The 18,692-nt window shown below is 39.7% G+C and overlaps 2 protein-coding genes across 2 annotated transcripts in view; one reads left to right on the top strand and one right to left on the bottom strand.

The window, feature by feature from the left end:
- Positions 1 to 1,683: 1,683 nt before the first annotated feature.
- On the top strand, positions 1,684 to 10,241 carry SLC24A5 (solute carrier family 24 member 5). The gene is made up of 9 exons (XM_054214185.1): positions 1,684 to 1,801; positions 2,083 to 2,262; positions 3,660 to 3,743; positions 3,835 to 3,938; positions 4,257 to 4,357; positions 5,142 to 5,425; positions 6,132 to 6,338; positions 9,262 to 9,363; positions 9,919 to 10,241. The coding sequence occupies exons 1-9, from the start codon at positions 1,684 to 1,686 to the stop codon at positions 10,239 to 10,241; spliced, it is 1,503 nt and encodes a 500-aa protein (XP_054070160.1).
- Positions 4,020 to 18,692, bottom strand: part of MYEF2 (myelin expression factor 2) — a 27,102-nt gene continuing 12,429 nt past the window's right edge. The window contains exons 14-17 of the mRNA XM_054214186.1: positions 16,316 to 16,387; positions 15,066 to 15,274; positions 14,904 to 14,955; positions 4,020 to 11,121 (exon numbers count right to left, since the gene is read on the bottom strand). Coding sequence (XP_054070161.1) covers positions 10,958 to 11,121; positions 14,904 to 14,955; positions 15,066 to 15,274; positions 16,316 to 16,387 — 497 coding nt within the window. The 3' untranslated portion in view covers positions 4,020 to 10,957. The remainder of the gene's footprint in view (positions 11,122 to 14,903; positions 14,956 to 15,065; positions 15,275 to 16,315; positions 16,388 to 18,692) is intronic.

The raw sequence follows: 18,692 nt of genomic DNA, 5'->3' as shown, positions 1-18,692 counted from the left end.
CCACCTTATCTCATCTGCTGCGTCCTAGAGAGAGGCTGATCACATATTAGCCAAACACCACACATGCAGGGAAAAAAAAGAGTTTAGAGGGATTAGATGCAATGAAGCAAAACAGTATTTTCCAGTTTGCACTTTTTTCTTACAAATGTAAGCATCAGCCCTGCACCTAACAAAGGATTAGTAATAACATGGGCACCTCAAAACATTGTTTGGCATAATGGGGTTTAAAATGTTTATGGAGACATGTCTATAAGTGATTCAATGGAAACACAACTCACTCTCTTTCTGAGAAACCAGTGACTGGGGAGGAGCAGGGGGAACAACTTTACAAAGCTGTCTTGTTAAAGGACTGTATTTTACTATTTAATCCTCAATTATACACATGACTTCATTGTGGAAAGGTCACCAGACAAAGAAGTTCAGTGAACTGGGTCTGAGGGGAGGGATTGTGTGGTAGCTCTCAGCCTTGCTCTCGCTGAATCATTCACCTGAAGACCATGAACATCTTCTGCCCTGGTAAAGGATGACCCCCATGCTTGCACAGCCCCGCACAGGAATTTTGGTGGATCAGTGAGAATAAATAAAACTGTCACAGCAGAAAACAGATAGAGGGGAGTAACCTTAAATTCACCTTATAGAATCATAGAATGGTTAGAGTTGGAAGGGACCTTAAAGATCACTCAGTTCCAACCCCCTGCCCTGGGCAGGGACACCTCCCACTAGACCAGGCTGCTCCAAGCCCCATCCAGCCTGGCCTTGAACACCTCCAGGGATGGGGCAGCCACAGCTTCTCTGGGCAACCCGGGCCAGCGTCTCACCACCCTCACAGGAAAGAATTTCTTCCTAATATCTAACCTAAATCTCCCCTCTTCCAGTTTAAAACCATTACCCTTCGTCTTATCGCTACACTCCCTGATAAAGACCCTCCCCATCTTTCCTGTAGCCCCTTTCGGTACTGGAAGGGGCTCTAAGGTCTCCCCGGAGCCTTCTCTTCTCCAGGCTGAACAACCCCAACTCTCTCAGCCTGTCCTCACAGCAGAGGGGCTCCAGCCCTCTGATCATTTTTGTGGCCCACTCTGGCCCCGCTCCAACAGGTCCATGTCCTTCTCATGTTGGTGGCCCCAGAGCTGGAGGCAGCACTGCAGGTGGGGTCTCCCCAGAGCGGAGCAGAGGGGCAGGATCCCCTCCCTCGCCCTGCTGGCCACACTGCCGGGGATGCAGCCCAGGATGGGGTTGGCTTTCTGGGCTGCGAGTGCACATTGCTGGTTTCTACCTCTCCAAACACTCACACAGCAGCTGGGTATCGCGCTCAGCAGTCTGCACTAGAAGCACGCTCGTGATGGCCAAAACCTTGCGTTCTCCCCACAAACCAAAGGCGGAAGATGACGGCAGCACCCTGCCTGCCTCCTCAGCCACGGTCCAGCCCCGGGACCTGCTGCCAGCAGCCCTGAGGTGAAACCTGCCCTCACGCCGGGCGCAGCGGCCGGGCTGGCGGGACCCAGGGACAGGGGGGGACTGAACAGAACCGCCCAGATCCCCTGAGGGAGGGAGATCCCTGAGGGGGAGCCGAACCCGCGGATGCCCTGAGGGGGAGCGGCCGCGGGAGGGGGCACGGGGGCGGCCTCACGTGACCCTGCCGGCCCTATCGCCGCCCGCCCGCCGCCCGCCCTCAGAGCCGGCGAGATGCGGGCGGGAGCGGGGCGGCCGGCAGCGGCGCGGCGGCTGCTGGTGCTGGCGCTGCTGGCGGCCTGGCAGCCCCCGCCGCGGGGAGCGCGGGCCCAGCGCCCGGCCCCGGACACAGGTAGGGAGCGGAGCCGTCCCGCCGGGCGGCGGGGCCGTGGGGGGGGGTCGCTGACAGGCTGCACAGCCCGTCCCGCCGTCGGGTGATGTCTTGCCCTCCGCCCTCTCCGGGTGTGCGGCGCTTTGAGGACATCGCGGCACCTGTCCTTGTCCCCAGATGAAAAATAGATCTATTTGAAAGACAGAAATCCACTGCAGCCATCCTCCGTTTATAGTTCTAATCCACAGCCTGGAAAACGGAAAGGGATTAGGATGTGTAACAGTTTTGTGCTCGACTTTCAGAAAACAGGACGGGTTGTGTCCCTTCTTCTTCATCGGAGTTTCCTGAAGGATTTTTTACACCGCAGGAGAGAAAGGATGGAGGAATCGTTATCTATTTCATAATTATACTTTACATGTTTCTGGCCGTGTCCATTGTGTGCGATGATTACTTCCTACCTTCTCTAGAGATCATCAGTGAATGTAAGTGAACATCCTCATCTTTTTCCTGTGAAAACTAAGCAGCTCGGTATAGAACATTCTCTTTAAGAAAGCTTCAAAGTTAGAGTGCTCTGGAGACAAAACTAAAGTAAGTTTAGGGTCTCCTCTGTGCATAGTTAGACTTATCCATACAATATTTAATTTGATACAATGTATCAATATTATATTGAAAAATCAGGCATTCGTTTAAAATTTGCTTTCCTTGTTTCTGGAGGAAAATCTTAAAACTTCCTCAAAATTAATTAAACTGACAATGTAACTTTGGTGTGAGCAGTAGTATGTCCAGGTTCCTAGCAAAAGCAAAAACAAATAAAAATGGGGGTGGAGGGACACAACACCAAACAAAGAAACCAAAACTCTCCCTGTATTAAAACATGGCAATTAAGTACCTTGCTGAAGTTTCTATACTTCTCTCAAAGTAGTGAATAAGTATCAGGATAAGCTACTGTTTACACACTAAAGGTATGACAGAGGAGAAAGGAATACTACGGTTACAACAGTTCTATGAAATCTAATCAACCTGTAATAATTCCCCTGGCTTTTGCAGACCACTGAAATAGACAGTCTTGGCTGAGAGTTCAGCTTTTCATTGCCAAGCGTATAAAAAAACTCCCTTAGGGAAACTCATCCCTGAACACCAGAAAACATTCTCCAGACCAGAACACTTACAGAAAATGTAAGCTTAAACTTTGCTGTAGAGCTGATATTTTTTTATTGATGGTAAGTAAGCATTTGTCAGACTTTTTCCATAGTTAGCCATACGTCCCTGTTCTTGGTGCGCAGAACTTGATCCGCAGAGTGAGGAGTGAGTTACATTTCAGAAACAGTCAACTTACCAGAACAAAAATCTCATTTCATTCAAGCAAGACACAGGCTCTTACACTGTCCATATGAAGTGCAAATTTGATTTTAAGATCGCAGCACTGGTTTGAATTTAACTAGTATTTCTGGTATGTGAAGACACAGTAGCATGGCTTTCCCTGGAAGACAGACAGACTTGACATGGATCATGTAGCAATGTCATACTAGAGTCCATGGAATTTCCCCACAATTATTACCCATATGAAACAGAGTTAAAGCCCACATAAGTATGCCTGTTTTAAAATCATACCCAAATCTCTTGTATTATCAGTCCTTCTTTTCTGGTATTTAAACTAATTTATTTATTAAAGTTAGAAATAAATCAGCCCAATAAATGAGGCTATGTCTTCAATATATTATGTTACCAATTTCAAATAAATGCATTAACTGTTATGAAAGTAAGCAAAGTTTATTCTATTAAACTGCAGTAGCTTCTAACATTATATACTAATGCAAGTAATGGGTACAGACTAATGAAGTATTTATTTGTTTAAGCAATTCTTTTGCTCTATCCTCAGGCCTTGGCCTCTCTCAGGATGTTGCTGGAGCAACTTTTATGGCTGCTGGAAGCTCTGCTCCAGAGCTTGTCACCGCTTTTCTAGGTGAGAGAGATATGTTTTGACTCCTCAGAATCTAGAATTCTTTTTCTTGCATACCAAACTGAAACATACCGGAGAGTCATTTTCCTTATAGGAGTCTTCGTGACAAAGGGAGATATCGGCATCAGCACCATCCTTGGATCAGCAATCTATAATCTTCTCGGTATTTCTGCAGCTTGTGGGCTGTTATCCAGCGTGGTATGTATCAACTTTGATAGTTCTGCTCCTAAGAGCCAAATGGTTATCCTTTCTGATTTGCCAACAAAAGCCAAGAGAGACTTACTATGACAACCGTCAAGTTTATTATTTAGTAGCAAAACCAGATGTAATCAGTTTTAAGATAACTTGCTATGAAAGTTTTTAAAAACACTAACTTGTTAAATATCATACTTAAGTCATTCCTAAGAATCTTAAATTTTTACATAATATAGAAACAACATATTGATGCAGCATTTACAGCACTTAGTGAAAGTATTAGACAAGTTTAAGAAAAGTAAATGAATCTGTGATCTGCAGGTTTCAAGGCTATCCTGTTGGCCGCTGTTTAGAGACTGTCTGGCATATACAATTAGTGCAGCGGCAGTCCTTGCGATGATATCTGACAACAGAGTTTACTGGTAAGAGCGCAAGTAGTGTTGAATTCATGTTGACTGGAGATTAGTGAGACAATGTTTTGAAAAACAAACAAACAACCCAAACCCCCAAACTTCAAAACTAAACATCCTGTTGCTTTAAAAACGCAGAAAGTCACAATCCTTGTAAAGATTATTACCTAAATATTCAAACCCTGCATATTTATAAATTTGATCTGCATAGGTTTGTCTGTACAGACTTGACAAATTCTATCATAACTGTTTTGGCATAGCAAATAGTCTTCGTAGCTTACTTCTTTTGAGCCTTTTCTTTGATAGCATCACTGTTAAGAAAAACATTTGTCTGCCAGAAGCAGATCATGAGCCTCTGATGTTTTAACTCTCTTCCATCAACACTGAAACTCCTGTTGCCTCAACAAGTCAGTCAGGTCCAGCACTAAGTGTCTGAAATTTCTAACTCAAAATAGCACATACTATCACTCTCTTCAACCATCATATGAAAACTCAATTTCACAAACATCAGTAAGATGTTCTATCAGTAAGATCCCCTGGAAAACGTGCAGCTATACAGTACAGAAACAAGATTCTGCAGGGAAGGGAAATTGATCAAATTGCTGAAAAGATATGGAGACACTCATGATCTTCCATGACACTGGCCATACAACTGCAAATAGATGCTTACGTGTGTTCTCCTTTTGCTACTCATGCAAATTTTCTCTCTCCATTTTAACGCCATGCCATTTTAATGAGTTAAAGAGTTGGGTTTTTTTTATATTACACGTTATGTAAAATCTATTTTTCATTCTAGGTATGAAAGTGCATCCTTATTATTGATATACAGCTGTTACATTCTGGTACTATGTTTTGACATTAAAATCAACCAATATCTCATGAAAAAGTTCAGTCCCTGCTGTACGTGTTTTACAAGAGCTATGGAAGAAAATGCTGAGCAGCAGCCACTGGGTGGATGGCAGGAAGAGCATGGACCTCTAATTCGTAAACAGTCAAGAACAGATAGCGGAATTTTTCAAGACAAGCTGGACTACTCTCAACTTTCAACAAGCTTACATGGGCTTGATGAAATCTCTGAAGGTATTATTACAGTTGTCACTAGCACTCTGCACGTCTTTCTGCATCAGTTCTAATAAAGAGTACATTCTGAGATATAAATAAGATTTTCTTCACAAAAAACTCCCGCAAATCATTATTCTTCCCTGGATTATAACACTAAGCAAAATCAGAGTTAATTGCTAGAGGAATGTTAGCATAGTTGCTCATTTGTGTCATATTAGAACAGAAGACTTCCATCAGTCTTTGTTGTGCACATTTGAAACTTCCCAGCAACACTGCTTGTAAAATGCAGCTTCAGCTGAAAGACTCACTCGTACTGTACTAATATACACTGTTTTCTTATGACAATGGCAGGTTCATAGCCCAAAATATGCATTAAATCAGTAAAGGAATAGCTAGGATGTGAACACAGATTATCAGCTTCCTCTTCACTTTAGCAAAAAACAGCAGTTGGTACTTACTCTTGGTAAATGCTCTGTGTACACCTTTATAGAAAAGTTCATTTTTCATCCACCTTAGCTCTCTCCTAGTGACATGGTAATAAAGAACATTTGAGTTCAGAGTTTTGTCCAGTGTCATGTAGGTACTGGGTAAGACTACAGCTAGAATTTGAGGAAGTATTTTTTACCTTTTTTCAGTGTTCTCAGAAGTAGAGGCCAGCAATATGACTGTATGCTATGGATTCAAGCTTAATGCTACAATTTAAAATTTGCTTTTTCTTCAACAGATCATCCAAGTGTCTTCACCATGCCTGAAGCAGATGTGAGGAGAATTTTGTGGGTGTTATCCCTTCCAATTATTACACTACTCTATTTGACTATACCAGATTGCAGAAGACAGTTTTGGAGGAACTGGTTCATGGTGACATTTTTCATTTCAGCAGCATGGATTTCTGCAATAACTTACGTTCTTGTATGGATGATAACAATAGCAGGTAGGTACCTAAAGTGCTGCTGCTATACAGAATCAACCAATCAACAATCACTGAAAAAACAGTTTTCTTCCTGTGAAGAGTTTTCCTTTCCACAATTAACAGTCAGTTTAGCAACACATACTTAGCTGTAAAAAAAACAACAAACAAAACCAACAAAAACTTATGTTTGATTGCTTAGTTTGCCTCCCTCTAATGAAAACCACTTTAAAGTTTAGCTGCTTCAGACTGTTTACCATCACATGAATGAGAATTTGTTTACATAGCTACAAAAACCAGCCTGTATTTAAAAAGAGACAGTTTCACTAAACTGGTTCATGAAGTGAAACAATTAGATACACAGCAATAACCTTGTCAAGCTGAAGTCTGACAAACACGTAATCCACCAAGACTGGAATTAAAGGTTCAGGGTTCGATAAAAGATCTATTATTCCTATACCTATATTTTTCTTGAACGCTATAGTAAAAGATTTGGCATTAAATTAACTGCCAAAAAAACCTCCCAAATTTTTGTACTATTTTATTTCAATGATAGCGTCATGTGTTTATTAAACATTCTTGGTGTGTGTGTGTATGTATACCTCTTACAGATCTGCATCATAAAGTGAAGCAGTAAAAGAATTGCATTGAAGTGAGAGAAGGGGTATGAACTTGTGCATAAAAACATTCTCTTAAAAGTATCTTAAGGTATTAAGAGTTTCCTCATTTCACTGTTTCCCCAGTCAGGTTAAGAAAAAAAGTTTTTAATTTTAAGAACAAGCAGAAAACAAATCTATAAACAAGGAAAAATGTCACAAAGCTTGCCATTTCCACATTATAGCTCACTAATCCTACTCAAGTATTCTGCTAGTTCAGCATCCTAAACTTGTTTTCAACTTAATTTCAATGAATAACTCCTTGTTCAGTGCAAAAACAGACCTACACATTTGGTAAACCTTTGAGAAAATACTATTGCTGGATTTAACACCCACCAGGTTCACTCCTTGGTCAAATAATTTTCCACTTGTATGTAAAGAGCAAGGGTTTACTGTCTGAATGCTAGGAGCCTTTGAAACAGGATTCAAATTAAAGTTATTGCTGTTCTACTAGTCAAAGCACTAATTCATATGAAAGCAGGTACACTGGAGATTCAAATAGTGTATTAGTGTTAGTTCACTTTGAAGCCATCACAAGCAGTACTGGGGTCTTCAGCCCACTACTTCTAGGTCAAATATGTTCTATTTACACGTTAAAATGCTAAAAATTACACACACATTATAATCAAGTCCAAGTTCTTTCATGAAGGGGAACTCAAAGATTCTATCGTTGCATAAACAGCCTATTAGAATGTCACAAAGGTATCAGAGCTAGGGACTAAATTTTGATAGTCAAGAACAAACCTAACTTAGTACACTTTTCTGTTGCTAGCAAAGAAAGTTTGACTACTTATAGCAAGATATTGCTACTGATACACAAAGTTAACTAAAGGCTAGAAAAATAAAACCATTCTCTCTTTATGGTCAGTTGCCAGAAAAAACCCCTACACATTAAATAGAAGATAAATTTATCTAATAGAACAAAAAATTAGATTCACCTGAGTTTAGATTCTATCTTATAACCTTCAGAGGGCTAGAAACTACTGTTAGGTACATAAGGCTGGTTCATTCATATTTCACCTTGGTTTGCGTGGCATGAACCATTATTTTCCAGCCTGGATGATTTATAAGAGCTGATCTTGTTGGTCCCTCATCCTACAACTCTCTTACATTAGGAGTGATGGAAGAATAAATACCAGTACAAATTCTGCAACAGGATTGTGTTAGTCCCTTTGAACCAACAAGTCATTTCAAACACATATTTACTGGGCTGATCTAGACTAAGCTGGTATGTACTAGGCCAGCACTGCTGACCTAGCTTAACAGCATACTGCCTCTTATTTTAAGAAAACTATTCTTATTAGTGTCCAAATATTACAAGTAGGAATTCAGACTTCTAAAAAAAATACTAAGATAGTTTTTCTTAAACTATTTTCTTTGCTAAAAAGTAATTAATTGATAGTTTGAATAGAGGTATCAAATACTTCAGCATATTGGTGCTTGTGAATGGTACAACTGCTAAAACAGTTTTGAAGATCTGATTCCCTGTATTTTAAGTGAGAAATTAGTAAGCTTACAGGACACATGGGGCTAAAAAGAAAGTGGTGAAAAATAAGCTGTTGTTTTAATAACCATTTAAAACTTTTCTTAATTTAAACCAGTATTTACGTAAGGAAACTCTCACTTTAAAGGATTACTTGCACTTACAAGTCTCATAAAAATTCTGCATTTTGATTCCTCCAAATTCAAAAGAATTTTCTAATTGAGTGAAATGGTAAAGCCATGCAGTTAAGACAATACTGTAGTAATGATCCTAATGACCCTCCTCATAGAGAAAATTCATGTGCTTTTTTCCTCCCCTTTTAAAGAGTGGGTGATTATAAGAGTTATTGCTTCATGAGACTTTTGAGCACTAACGATGAGATACCCCCAAACACAGACGACTTATATTTCACAGAAATTGAGGGGAGAGAAAAAAAAAAAAAAGGGAAAATTGTTTGATATTTAAATTTCTACTGTATCTGAAAGAAAAAATTCATAATTGGTATTGTCTTGACCACTGGAGACATTCCACTCAGGTCTTTGAAAAACTTGTTAAGATGGTTACTACACTACAATTCCGTTTTTATTTGATTGAAGAACAAGGACAGGATGGTATTTCTTTGTTGTTGTTCTTAACTAATTCATGGTTCAGTCACTTCATATTTAGTCAAGTTAGCTGACAGATTCCTTTTGAAATTACTGTATGATTTACTCATCTTTTCTCCAGCAAACAAAATCTAAAGCAATTTCTTTGGATGAACCTTAAAGTAAAAATACTTGCATTTTCTACCATTATTTATCAACTGCAGGTGAAACACTGGGAATTCCAGAGTCAGTAATGGGTCTCACATTACTAGCAGCAGGAACAAGTGTACCAGATACAATTGCAAGTGTGCTGGTGGCTCAAAAAGGTAACAATTTTAGTATTCAGGCGTGTTCCAATGGATATGTTTAAAAGGTACTATGAAAAAAGAATTCTAATCAACATTTCCAGAAATTCAAGGAGTAAGTTCAAAATTTTTGCTCCAGCTTCTAGAGCTTAAGTTTACTAATAATAAATAAATAGCTTACCTGAAGAAGCTGTGGCTCAGACATTTAAAAACCTCTCGGAGTATCTCAGAGAAGTATTCTAGATTGGTTTGATTTGTTGTTGATCAAGTGTTACAGTTTTACTGCAAAACACAACTGTAGGTCTTGGTATTTGAAACATGACTGGATTTTATAATAGCCTGTGTAGTTTTAAGTGCAACTGTGCAGGTGCTGGTGATTTAGGGAGACTTTTTTTTTTTTTATGCTTGTGGTACCCAAACCCATGTTCTGTAGAATCATGACTATTGTTCTTTCAATGAAAAGTCTGAAAAGGGTGCTCTCTGAGAAACTGAGGGCTGACTGTCTGTTCCTCCAAAACAGTTTGGCAATTTTATACAATACCATTAAGCAGACTTATTGTATTTCTTCTTTTACAGGAAATGGAGATATGGCTATGTCTAACATTGTAGGATCCAACGTATTTGATATGCTCTGTTTGGGAATACCCTGGTTTATAAAAACTGCCTTCATAAATACATCAGGACCCATAGAAGTGAGCAGCAGTGGTTTGACATACACAGCCATTTCTCTCATCTGTTCTGTTGTTTTTGTTTTTCTGGCAGTTCACCTGAATGGCTGGAAAATAGATAAAAAATTGGGAGCAATTTGTCTTGTACTGTACTTAGTATTTACTGTATTATCAATTTTATATGAACTTGGCATCATAGGGAACAATCCTACAAGGGTCTGTGGTAACTAGTTTTAATCAGTGATTAGACTGATGAAAAAAAAATAAAAGCAGGAGAGAAAGATCAGTTTCTTCATTTAGTCAAAATAAAAATTTCAGAACTCCCATTGGGCTCTAAATCTTATTTACAGAACTAAGTCATGTCATTAAACTAATATTAAGTAGAACGAAAACATCACAGCCTAATTGGAGCCCTTTCTTTTAAGAGTCAAGAATTACAGTATGACTACGACGCACATATAAAAACAAAATTCTGAAAAAAAGACATCTAGTTTTTACATTACAATGCTGATACACACTGGGGAAAAAAAAAACAAAAATCAAAAAACACTAAACAAATCCCACTATGCAATCTTGAGATTAACAGAGAAAATGGCTTATTTATTAAAAACAGTATAACCATTCATTTAAACTGAATGACTAGAGACACTTGGCCTAATTTTCCAAAGGCGCTGAGCATCCAAAGCTTCCATGGTCTACAGGGACCTGCAGGTGCTCAGTGCCTCTAAAAAAACAACAAAAATCAGGCAAATTGTCTTTAAAAACCAAACATAGTAAGATTCAGTTAACAAGTATCACAGTATATTAAACACTATACTGTTAAAGGCTGGTGGGATTTAAAAGTTCCTTTTTACAGCTTTTGTAAGCATACAATGTTACTAAAAATGACTTACTAGGATAGAGAAGCTAAACAGACATAGGAATGTTCCTGAACACACAGTTTTAAATTATGCATTGCGATCCAAGCGTACATCAATTTCTCTGCCACTGATTTTTATGCCGTTCATTATCCTACAGGCCTTTTCAGCAGATTCTGGTGAGTCAAATCTGACTGTTCCACAGCCCTTTGATTTTCCATTCTCCATTTTTATTTCTGCAAACATTACATGACCTGAATAAATAAGTTAAACAGCAGTTATTTCAAGTCTTCAGTGCACTAAGAACTTAAAGAACTCATCAGAAGTGATAAAAAAGCATTTTTAAATACAGTCTAGTGGGACATACGAAGTTGGCGCTTTCAGACTGATGGTACGTTCACTCATTCAGGGAAAGTGACATAGGTCAAAACAGCAGTGAAGAATCCAAATTAAGATCCACTGTTTCAAATCTTTCCTTCACATTAGCATAAGATGAAGTATGCCTGTATTTGACCTCAAGTTTGAAACAAAGTGCCCTTAGAAGTCTAAGGGAAAGTTCTGTGTTTCATTTACAAACACTGCCAAGAGCACGAGGACTGACAGGCATTAACTGAATTACAGTTCAATCCAGTCTACCATGTTCATCACAGCAACGTATCAAGCAATGGCAACAATTAAGCGATTTTGTAAAGCAGCTGCAGAGCAAAATTAGAGCCTTTAAAACAGTAAAGTTACCAGGTTAGGAGTGGTGGAAAAGTAACACGCACTTTTTAATTCCTGCAGTATTTTCTTGAGGTTGGACACAACTCATGAGGCAACATTTTTATGTCGATGTCGTGGTACCTCAGAGAATGTGCAATGCCTGGAGCTAGCAAGTTTTCGTTTGTGGCGTGTTGTAGCACACCACTCCTGAGCCCGCAAATGTCACTAGGAACAAGAAACTCTTCCCTAAAATACATAGGTTTTTATTTTAAAATATCATATAATAGAAGACTGGCCTTTCATTGAAAGAAAATGAACATATGGAGACATGGTCTTTCTACTTCCTTACGATATTGGCATAAATACAATATGTTGCTTATATTTGTGCTTAATCTTAAATTAGCTTAATCTTAAATGCTTAATTCTTAAAACCAATTCAACACGATTGCTACATCTGTTAGTTACCGAGGAGATAATGGAAAAAAAAAAAATTCTGAAATATCTGAAAGTTGCCCAAGCAGTTAAAAAAAGAGCGAACCTATATCCTCCTATATATCCTCAGCTACAAAAACAAACAAAAAATATAATATGAACACCTGAAAATTTTTCATAGTTGAATTGCGAATTCAAATTTATATCAGATCTGCAAATAGCTGTATGAAGACTGTCTTCGGTATCACTAGTATGTTTTAAATTATTTGTCTTTTCTGTCTCTCCAAAACAAGAAAAGCCATCCTGTAATTCATTCGAAACCTCCCATCCTGAATGTGCGTTTTCAAAACAAAACAATCATGTATTTCTACACCAGAGCTTCATTTTTCATTCACTTCTGTGAAAAGACAACTTTTCTGAATTAGATAAAAAGAATTATTGGATATTTGTAGCAATCCTTCATCTTACATAAAAAGGGCCTTTATTTCTTAACATAAAGGAGAAGCATTACAGCCTGCAAATATGCTAATCAGGATCATCTATTTGCATAAAAACCAATCTGCCACTTTGGCAAAATTACTAACTTTGATTTGATGCAGCACCATTTCTGGAAGTAATGCATAACCGGGACAGGCCCAGGCCCCTGCATGCATTTGTCTCAAAATAAATGCTACATTATATACTCTGTGTTGGCCAGAGGATATGCAATACCTGCTTCAAAAAAGAAAAAGCTCAAAGAGTATGCAGGGATGCAACGAGGGAGGCTGGGGTCCACTTGGAATTAAACCTGGCAAGGGAAGTCAAGGACAATAAGAAGGGCTTCTTCAAGTACATCAGTAGCAAAAGGAAGACTAGGGAAAATGTGGGCCCACTGCTGAATGAGGTAGGTGCCCCAGTGACAGGGGATGCAGAGAAGGCAGAGTCACTGAATGCCTTCTTTGCTTCAGTCTTTACTGCTAAGGCCAGTCCCTGGGAACACCAGACCCTGGAGGTAACAGGAAGAGCCTGGAGTTAGGAACACTCCCTTGATCGAGGAGGATCAGGTTAGAGATCATTTAGGCAAACCTGACACCCAAAAATTCATGGGCCCTGATAGGATGCACCCACAAGTGCTGAAGGAGCTGGCAGATGTTATTGCAAAGCCGCTCTTCATCATCTTTGAAAGGTCATGGAGAACAGGAGAGGCGCCTGAGGACTGGAGGAAAGCTAATGTCACACCAGTCTTCAAAAAGGGCAAGGAGGACCTGGGAAACTACAGGCCAGTCAGCCTCACCTCCATCCCTGGAAAGGTGATGGAACAGCTCATCTTGGATACCATCTCTAAGCATGTAGAGGAAAAGAAGGTTATTGGGAGTGGTCAACATGGATTCACCAAGGGGAAATCGTGCTTGACCAATCTGATAGCCTCCTATGATGGAATGACCAGCTGGGTGGATGAGGGGAGACCAATGGATGTTGTCTACCTTTACTTCAGCAAGGCTTTTGACACTGTCTCCCATGGTAGCTCCTGATAGGTAAGTTTAGGAAGCATGGGTTAGATGAGTGGACGGTGAGGTGGACTGCAAACTGGCTGGATGGCAGAGCTCAGAGGGTTGTGATTAGCAGGCGCAGAGTCTAGTTGTAGGCCTGTAACTAGCAATGGGTCAGCACTGGGTCCAGTCTTGTTCAACATGTTCAACAATGACCTGGAGGAGGGGCTAGAATGTACCCTCAGCAAGCTTGCTGATGACACAAAACTGTGAGGAGTGGCTCCAGAGGAGCTGCGAGGAGAGTCCAGAAGGCTGTGCCTCCATACAGCGAGACCTGGACAGGTTGGAGAGCTGGGCAGAGAAGAACGTAATGAAGTTCAACAAGGGCAAGTGTAGGGTCCTGCACCTAGGGAGGAATAATCTCATGCAGCAGTACAGGTCACGGATTGACCTGCTGGAAAGTAGCTCTGCAGAGAGAAACCTGGGAGTCCTGGTGGACAACAAGTTGACCATGAGCCAGCAATGTGCCCTTGTGGCCAAGGCAGCCAATGGTCTACCAAGGTGCATTAAGAAGAGTACGGTCAGCAGGTCGAGGGAGGTCCTCCTCCCCCTCTACTCTGCCCTGGTGAGGCCACATCTGGAGTACTGTGTCCAGTTCTGGGCTCCCAGTTCAAGAAAGACAGGGAACTACTGAAGAGAGTCCAGAGGGCTACAAAGATTATCAAGGAAACAGTGCACCTTTCTGTTAGTAAGTAGGGTCTGCTTAGCCTGGAGAAGAGAAGATTGAGAGGCGATCTCATCAATGCTTATAAATATCTAAAGGGCGGTGTCAAGAGAATGGGGCCAGACTCTTCTCAGTGGTGCCTGGTGACAGGATAAGGGGCAACGGGCACAAACTGGAACACAGGGAATTCCATCTCAACATGAGGAAAAACCTCTTTACTTTGTGGGTGACAGAGCATTGGAAGAGGCTGTCCAGAGAGGCTGTGGAGTCTCCTTCTCTGAAGATATTCAAAACCTTCCTGGATGCATTCCTGGAAGCATTCCTGGATGCATTCCTGCCCAACCCGCTCCAGGTGAACCTGCTTTGGCAGAGGGGTTGGACTAGATGATCTCTAAAGGTCCCTTCCAACCCCTACCATTCTGTGATTCTGTGAGTAATTTTATTAACAGAATGGGGTAAAGTCTGTGGCAGATGACCACTCTGAGCCATCTGTACACATAGGCCATACTGTACCCTGGTATCATGTCTTATGTCATGCCTAAAAATTATTTATATAACTCAGGAAAGGTGGGGGAAGTAAAAGAGATTAGGCTAGCCAGACTATTATTCAGGATAAGGCAACAACCTTGTCTTCCTGTCCTTATCTAACAAACACCATATAAAACATGAAATCGATGGAGCTGAGCAGGGATAAGATTCGCATACATACCACATTGACTGAACTTCTCCTTTAGCTTCTGCCAGGTCAAGTCAAAAGGAAGCTAGAATAAAAAAGCATTATTAATAACAAAATATTACGAAGAGAAAAACAGTATATAATCAAAGATGCACACAAAATAAGCTCATGGGTTTTATGCATTCAAATGCTTACATTTCTCACAAATATCTGGTTGCCTTTAGAGCCTAATCTCTCTCTCATGCCACTTCCCATTGGGCCAGGCACAAATCCTCGATCAATATCGATGTTCCTGTCCAGGCCTCCACCCATAGCTGGTCCCATTCGATCAAAACCAGAACTCATCCGCTCCATCCCCATTCCCATTCCTCCAGCCATACTGTTCATACCACCCATTCCACCACCTACACAGAGAAAGAAAAACAGGGTAAAATATCTTTTTAGTAATAAATGCACAATTATTTTATAAAAAAAGAAAGTCAGTTCTAAAAGTAAAAGCCAAACTACATCAAGCTATTAGTCACACCATCTAATGTAGTAAAACGTTGAACATAAGAATTAAGATTTAAAAAGGCTGTCCAGTCTAATTAATAAAGATTGGATACCCTACACCAAAAAGAGATCAATAACTGTGACAGTGTTAAGATAATTTGACCATATATATACACTATTATTTTTGCTTCCTGCATTCACATTCAGTTATACTTAATGCAGCCACACTTAAAAAAAAATCTTCCAGAGAAAGCACATTTTGCAGAGAACAGATGTTACTGCAAGTACTGTGAAGAGCTCGGACTTCCCTATGATACGTGCAACGAAATACATTAGTGTGTATTATACAAAGAAATAAGATCAGTGGCATTCAAATATCCTATTATAATCTTTCTGGATTCATAATTAAAAATTAACATAAAGCAAAGCTATCAAGATGAGGGACCTTCTCTTTAAGCCTTATGCCTCTCAAGATTGCCACTAGCAAGAATTTAGTTTCTCATCTGCTCCAGCCTGAGGAACTCACAGTTGCTGCAATATAAGCTCAGTATTGGAGCTTTACACAAAATTCAAGGCTGATTTTTTTATTTCAATTACAAGAGATTACTGAAATTCAGCTTCATGAAGTTCACACAAATAACTGCTTATTTGTCTTTTTTCTGGAACGCAAGTTTACTTGAATCACCTCTCCCTCCAAACCAGAAGTTTAAACCATTTCAAAACTAAGATCAAAGGAAAGACTGTATTAGCAAGTGTTCCTCTGAACTTTTACCTCAACAAAACAGCTTTAAAAACTATTAGATTTGCAGTCGCATGCAACAGAATTCTACTTCTTCCAACACCAGCAAGACACGACGCTACAATACAACAAAACCCTCTAACACAATTATATGTACACACCATGTCATTACATTGCCTATGCATTTACATTCTATGGAAACAAGATAACCTACTCATTCCAGATCTCACTGGGCCCATGCTAGGCGCTCCCATTCCTCCTGCAAAAACACCAATCATTGCACCACCTAAACAGAAAAAAAAAAAGTGAAATACACTGAAACCATCAGTTAGAGACAACAACAAAGCACACGCTAATGAAGTGCACGGATCTCGATGTTACCTGGCAATTCTTTTCTACAGAACACTTTAACCTGTGCCTTTATTATTCAAACTGAATAGGAAACATCTAGTAACATTAGTTCCTCCTCCTCCATTATGGGATTTAAGCTCCTCTGATTTCTTTCTAGCTTTACTCCCCTCTGACAGTGTGCCAGCAGCACAAACATCTTAAAACTAAATGAGCCATTTCCCACATTGGGAAGAACAGCCTCAAAACTGAAGGCTTCATCTTATTTGAACTTCATAGCATAGAAATGGCTTACTTTCTCCCATTTTTAAGAAACCAATGCAAAAGCTGGGAACAGCTCTCCCAGTGTCTGTCTTTACTGCATATGAAGAGTGAATTGATGGAATTTGGTGGGGAAAAGGGAGAAAGGAAGGAAATCAACGCTTAATAAGAGCTATTTGGCAGAACCATGGCATCTCCAGAATGGTATCAGAGACTGGGGTAAAAAAAATTATTTCATCAAAGTGCTAATACTCAGGAAAGTAATCCCAAGGGAGCTTCCGGAATTGTAGAAACACAACTACATTCCTGTACTGCAGAACAGAGTGGAACTGTCAGCTGCATTTTTCTTGCTTGATTTTCATGCCTAAATGAAACAGCTCAGTTTTCACTTATGGTAAAATAGATCAGTAACTGTCATCTTTAGGCTGGACACCATTGTTTTAATATCTACAAAAAGGTCACTGCTGAGCCTTACATTAAATTCGTTTTCCCCACACAGTTCAAAACAGCAAAAATTGTTCCCTGACAGTCTCTTGTGGGAAATATTTGTCTCCTCTGAGACAACATGCTGTCATAGGCATACAAAGACCTCAAAAAATATGGACTAGCCTGTTTAAAAAAAACTATCAATTTTCAACACCAGCAGGATTACTCACGGTACTTCAGCCAACAGTTTGCATATGAGAAAAATCTTAATATTTATTCATTAGGCCAGAGAGAGTCTTGCAATGAAATATCAAGTCAAATTTTGAGATTGCTGTCAACGTGACTGATTTTGCCCTTAAAAAGAATTGTGAAGAAAAAAACCCCACCCATTTTTCCAGAGCTAGAAAACTTCAGTTGTTTGTGAGTGCATCCCAATTACACCCACTCTTTTTTAAAAGGGAAAAAAAGTCTCCCCAGCAGTCTAAGATGTACTTAAAAAAAAAACCACAAAAACAACCAAACAAAAAAATAAAAAAACCAACCTGAAAGCTCAAATAATCCTAAGTTAAATCAAAACAAAACAAAAACAACCAAGCAAAAAAAAAAAAATACAAAAAAACACAACTGGAAAGCTCAAATAATCCTAAGAAGCAATATTGCAGCTGTTTCTCACCTTAAAAGAGATACTTTACCTGTACTTTTTCAGCCACTTGCCTTTCATCAACAAAAATTACAGGCTCAGAGATGCTTTATGACACAACCTTTGATTTTTTTGGGTACTTCAAGATTTTGGCAATTTAAACGGCAACTCCAACGATTCTGCTGCAAACCAAACATCTTCATTTCCACTAATTGATGCCATAGCCCAATCAAAGACTGTCTTAAATTGCCCTCCTTGAAACTGGCAGGGTACCAAAGCCAAATATACTCACAGCATTTCCTTTTAAGATAACGTTAACCTAAATATTGTAACAGGAGTAGACTAGCGTCTTCCCTGACTAAACTAGATCTATTGACTACTATATTTGTAAATTCCTACAATTTCCTTCCATTACTTAAGGATAAGTTGGGAAACTCTTATCTTGGTTCTCAGAACAGTATTTAAATGGTAAGATTGCTGAGAGGTGGTAAGTTGAAGCTTGCTGGATCTACTGAACGAGTGACTCCTACATCAGTTTCTCACAGTGGCCATGTTCATGCATATCAAAACCAATGCGGGTTACCAGAAGACTCGGAAGTCTATTGCTTGCATGAACATTTATAACTGAAGTGGCTTTTGATTTTCACTTGGGAAACAGATGTTTATCCTATGTTGCAAGTAGAGAGGGTCTGAAAGCATACACTTGATTTCTAAGACATTAATTCCAAGACATTAACACTAACTCAACTGACAAGCTTATTACACTCTTATCACTTCTACACAATTACCAGTGCTTGAAGAGAAGCACACAAGGGTTGCACTTTGTTACAACTTGCCCAAATTTAAAAAAAGAAAGAAAAAAAAAAAAATCAACTTTTAGACCAGATAAACCTTATGTTCTTAGCAGCTCTCCTCT

This window comes from Rissa tridactyla, chromosome 9 (assembly GCF_028500815.1).
Source record: "Rissa tridactyla isolate bRisTri1 chromosome 9, bRisTri1.patW.cur.20221130, whole genome shotgun sequence".
Taxonomy (NCBI): Eukaryota; Metazoa; Chordata; class Aves; order Charadriiformes; family Laridae; genus Rissa; species Rissa tridactyla.
This window is presented reverse-complemented; position numbering and strand designations above follow the sequence as displayed.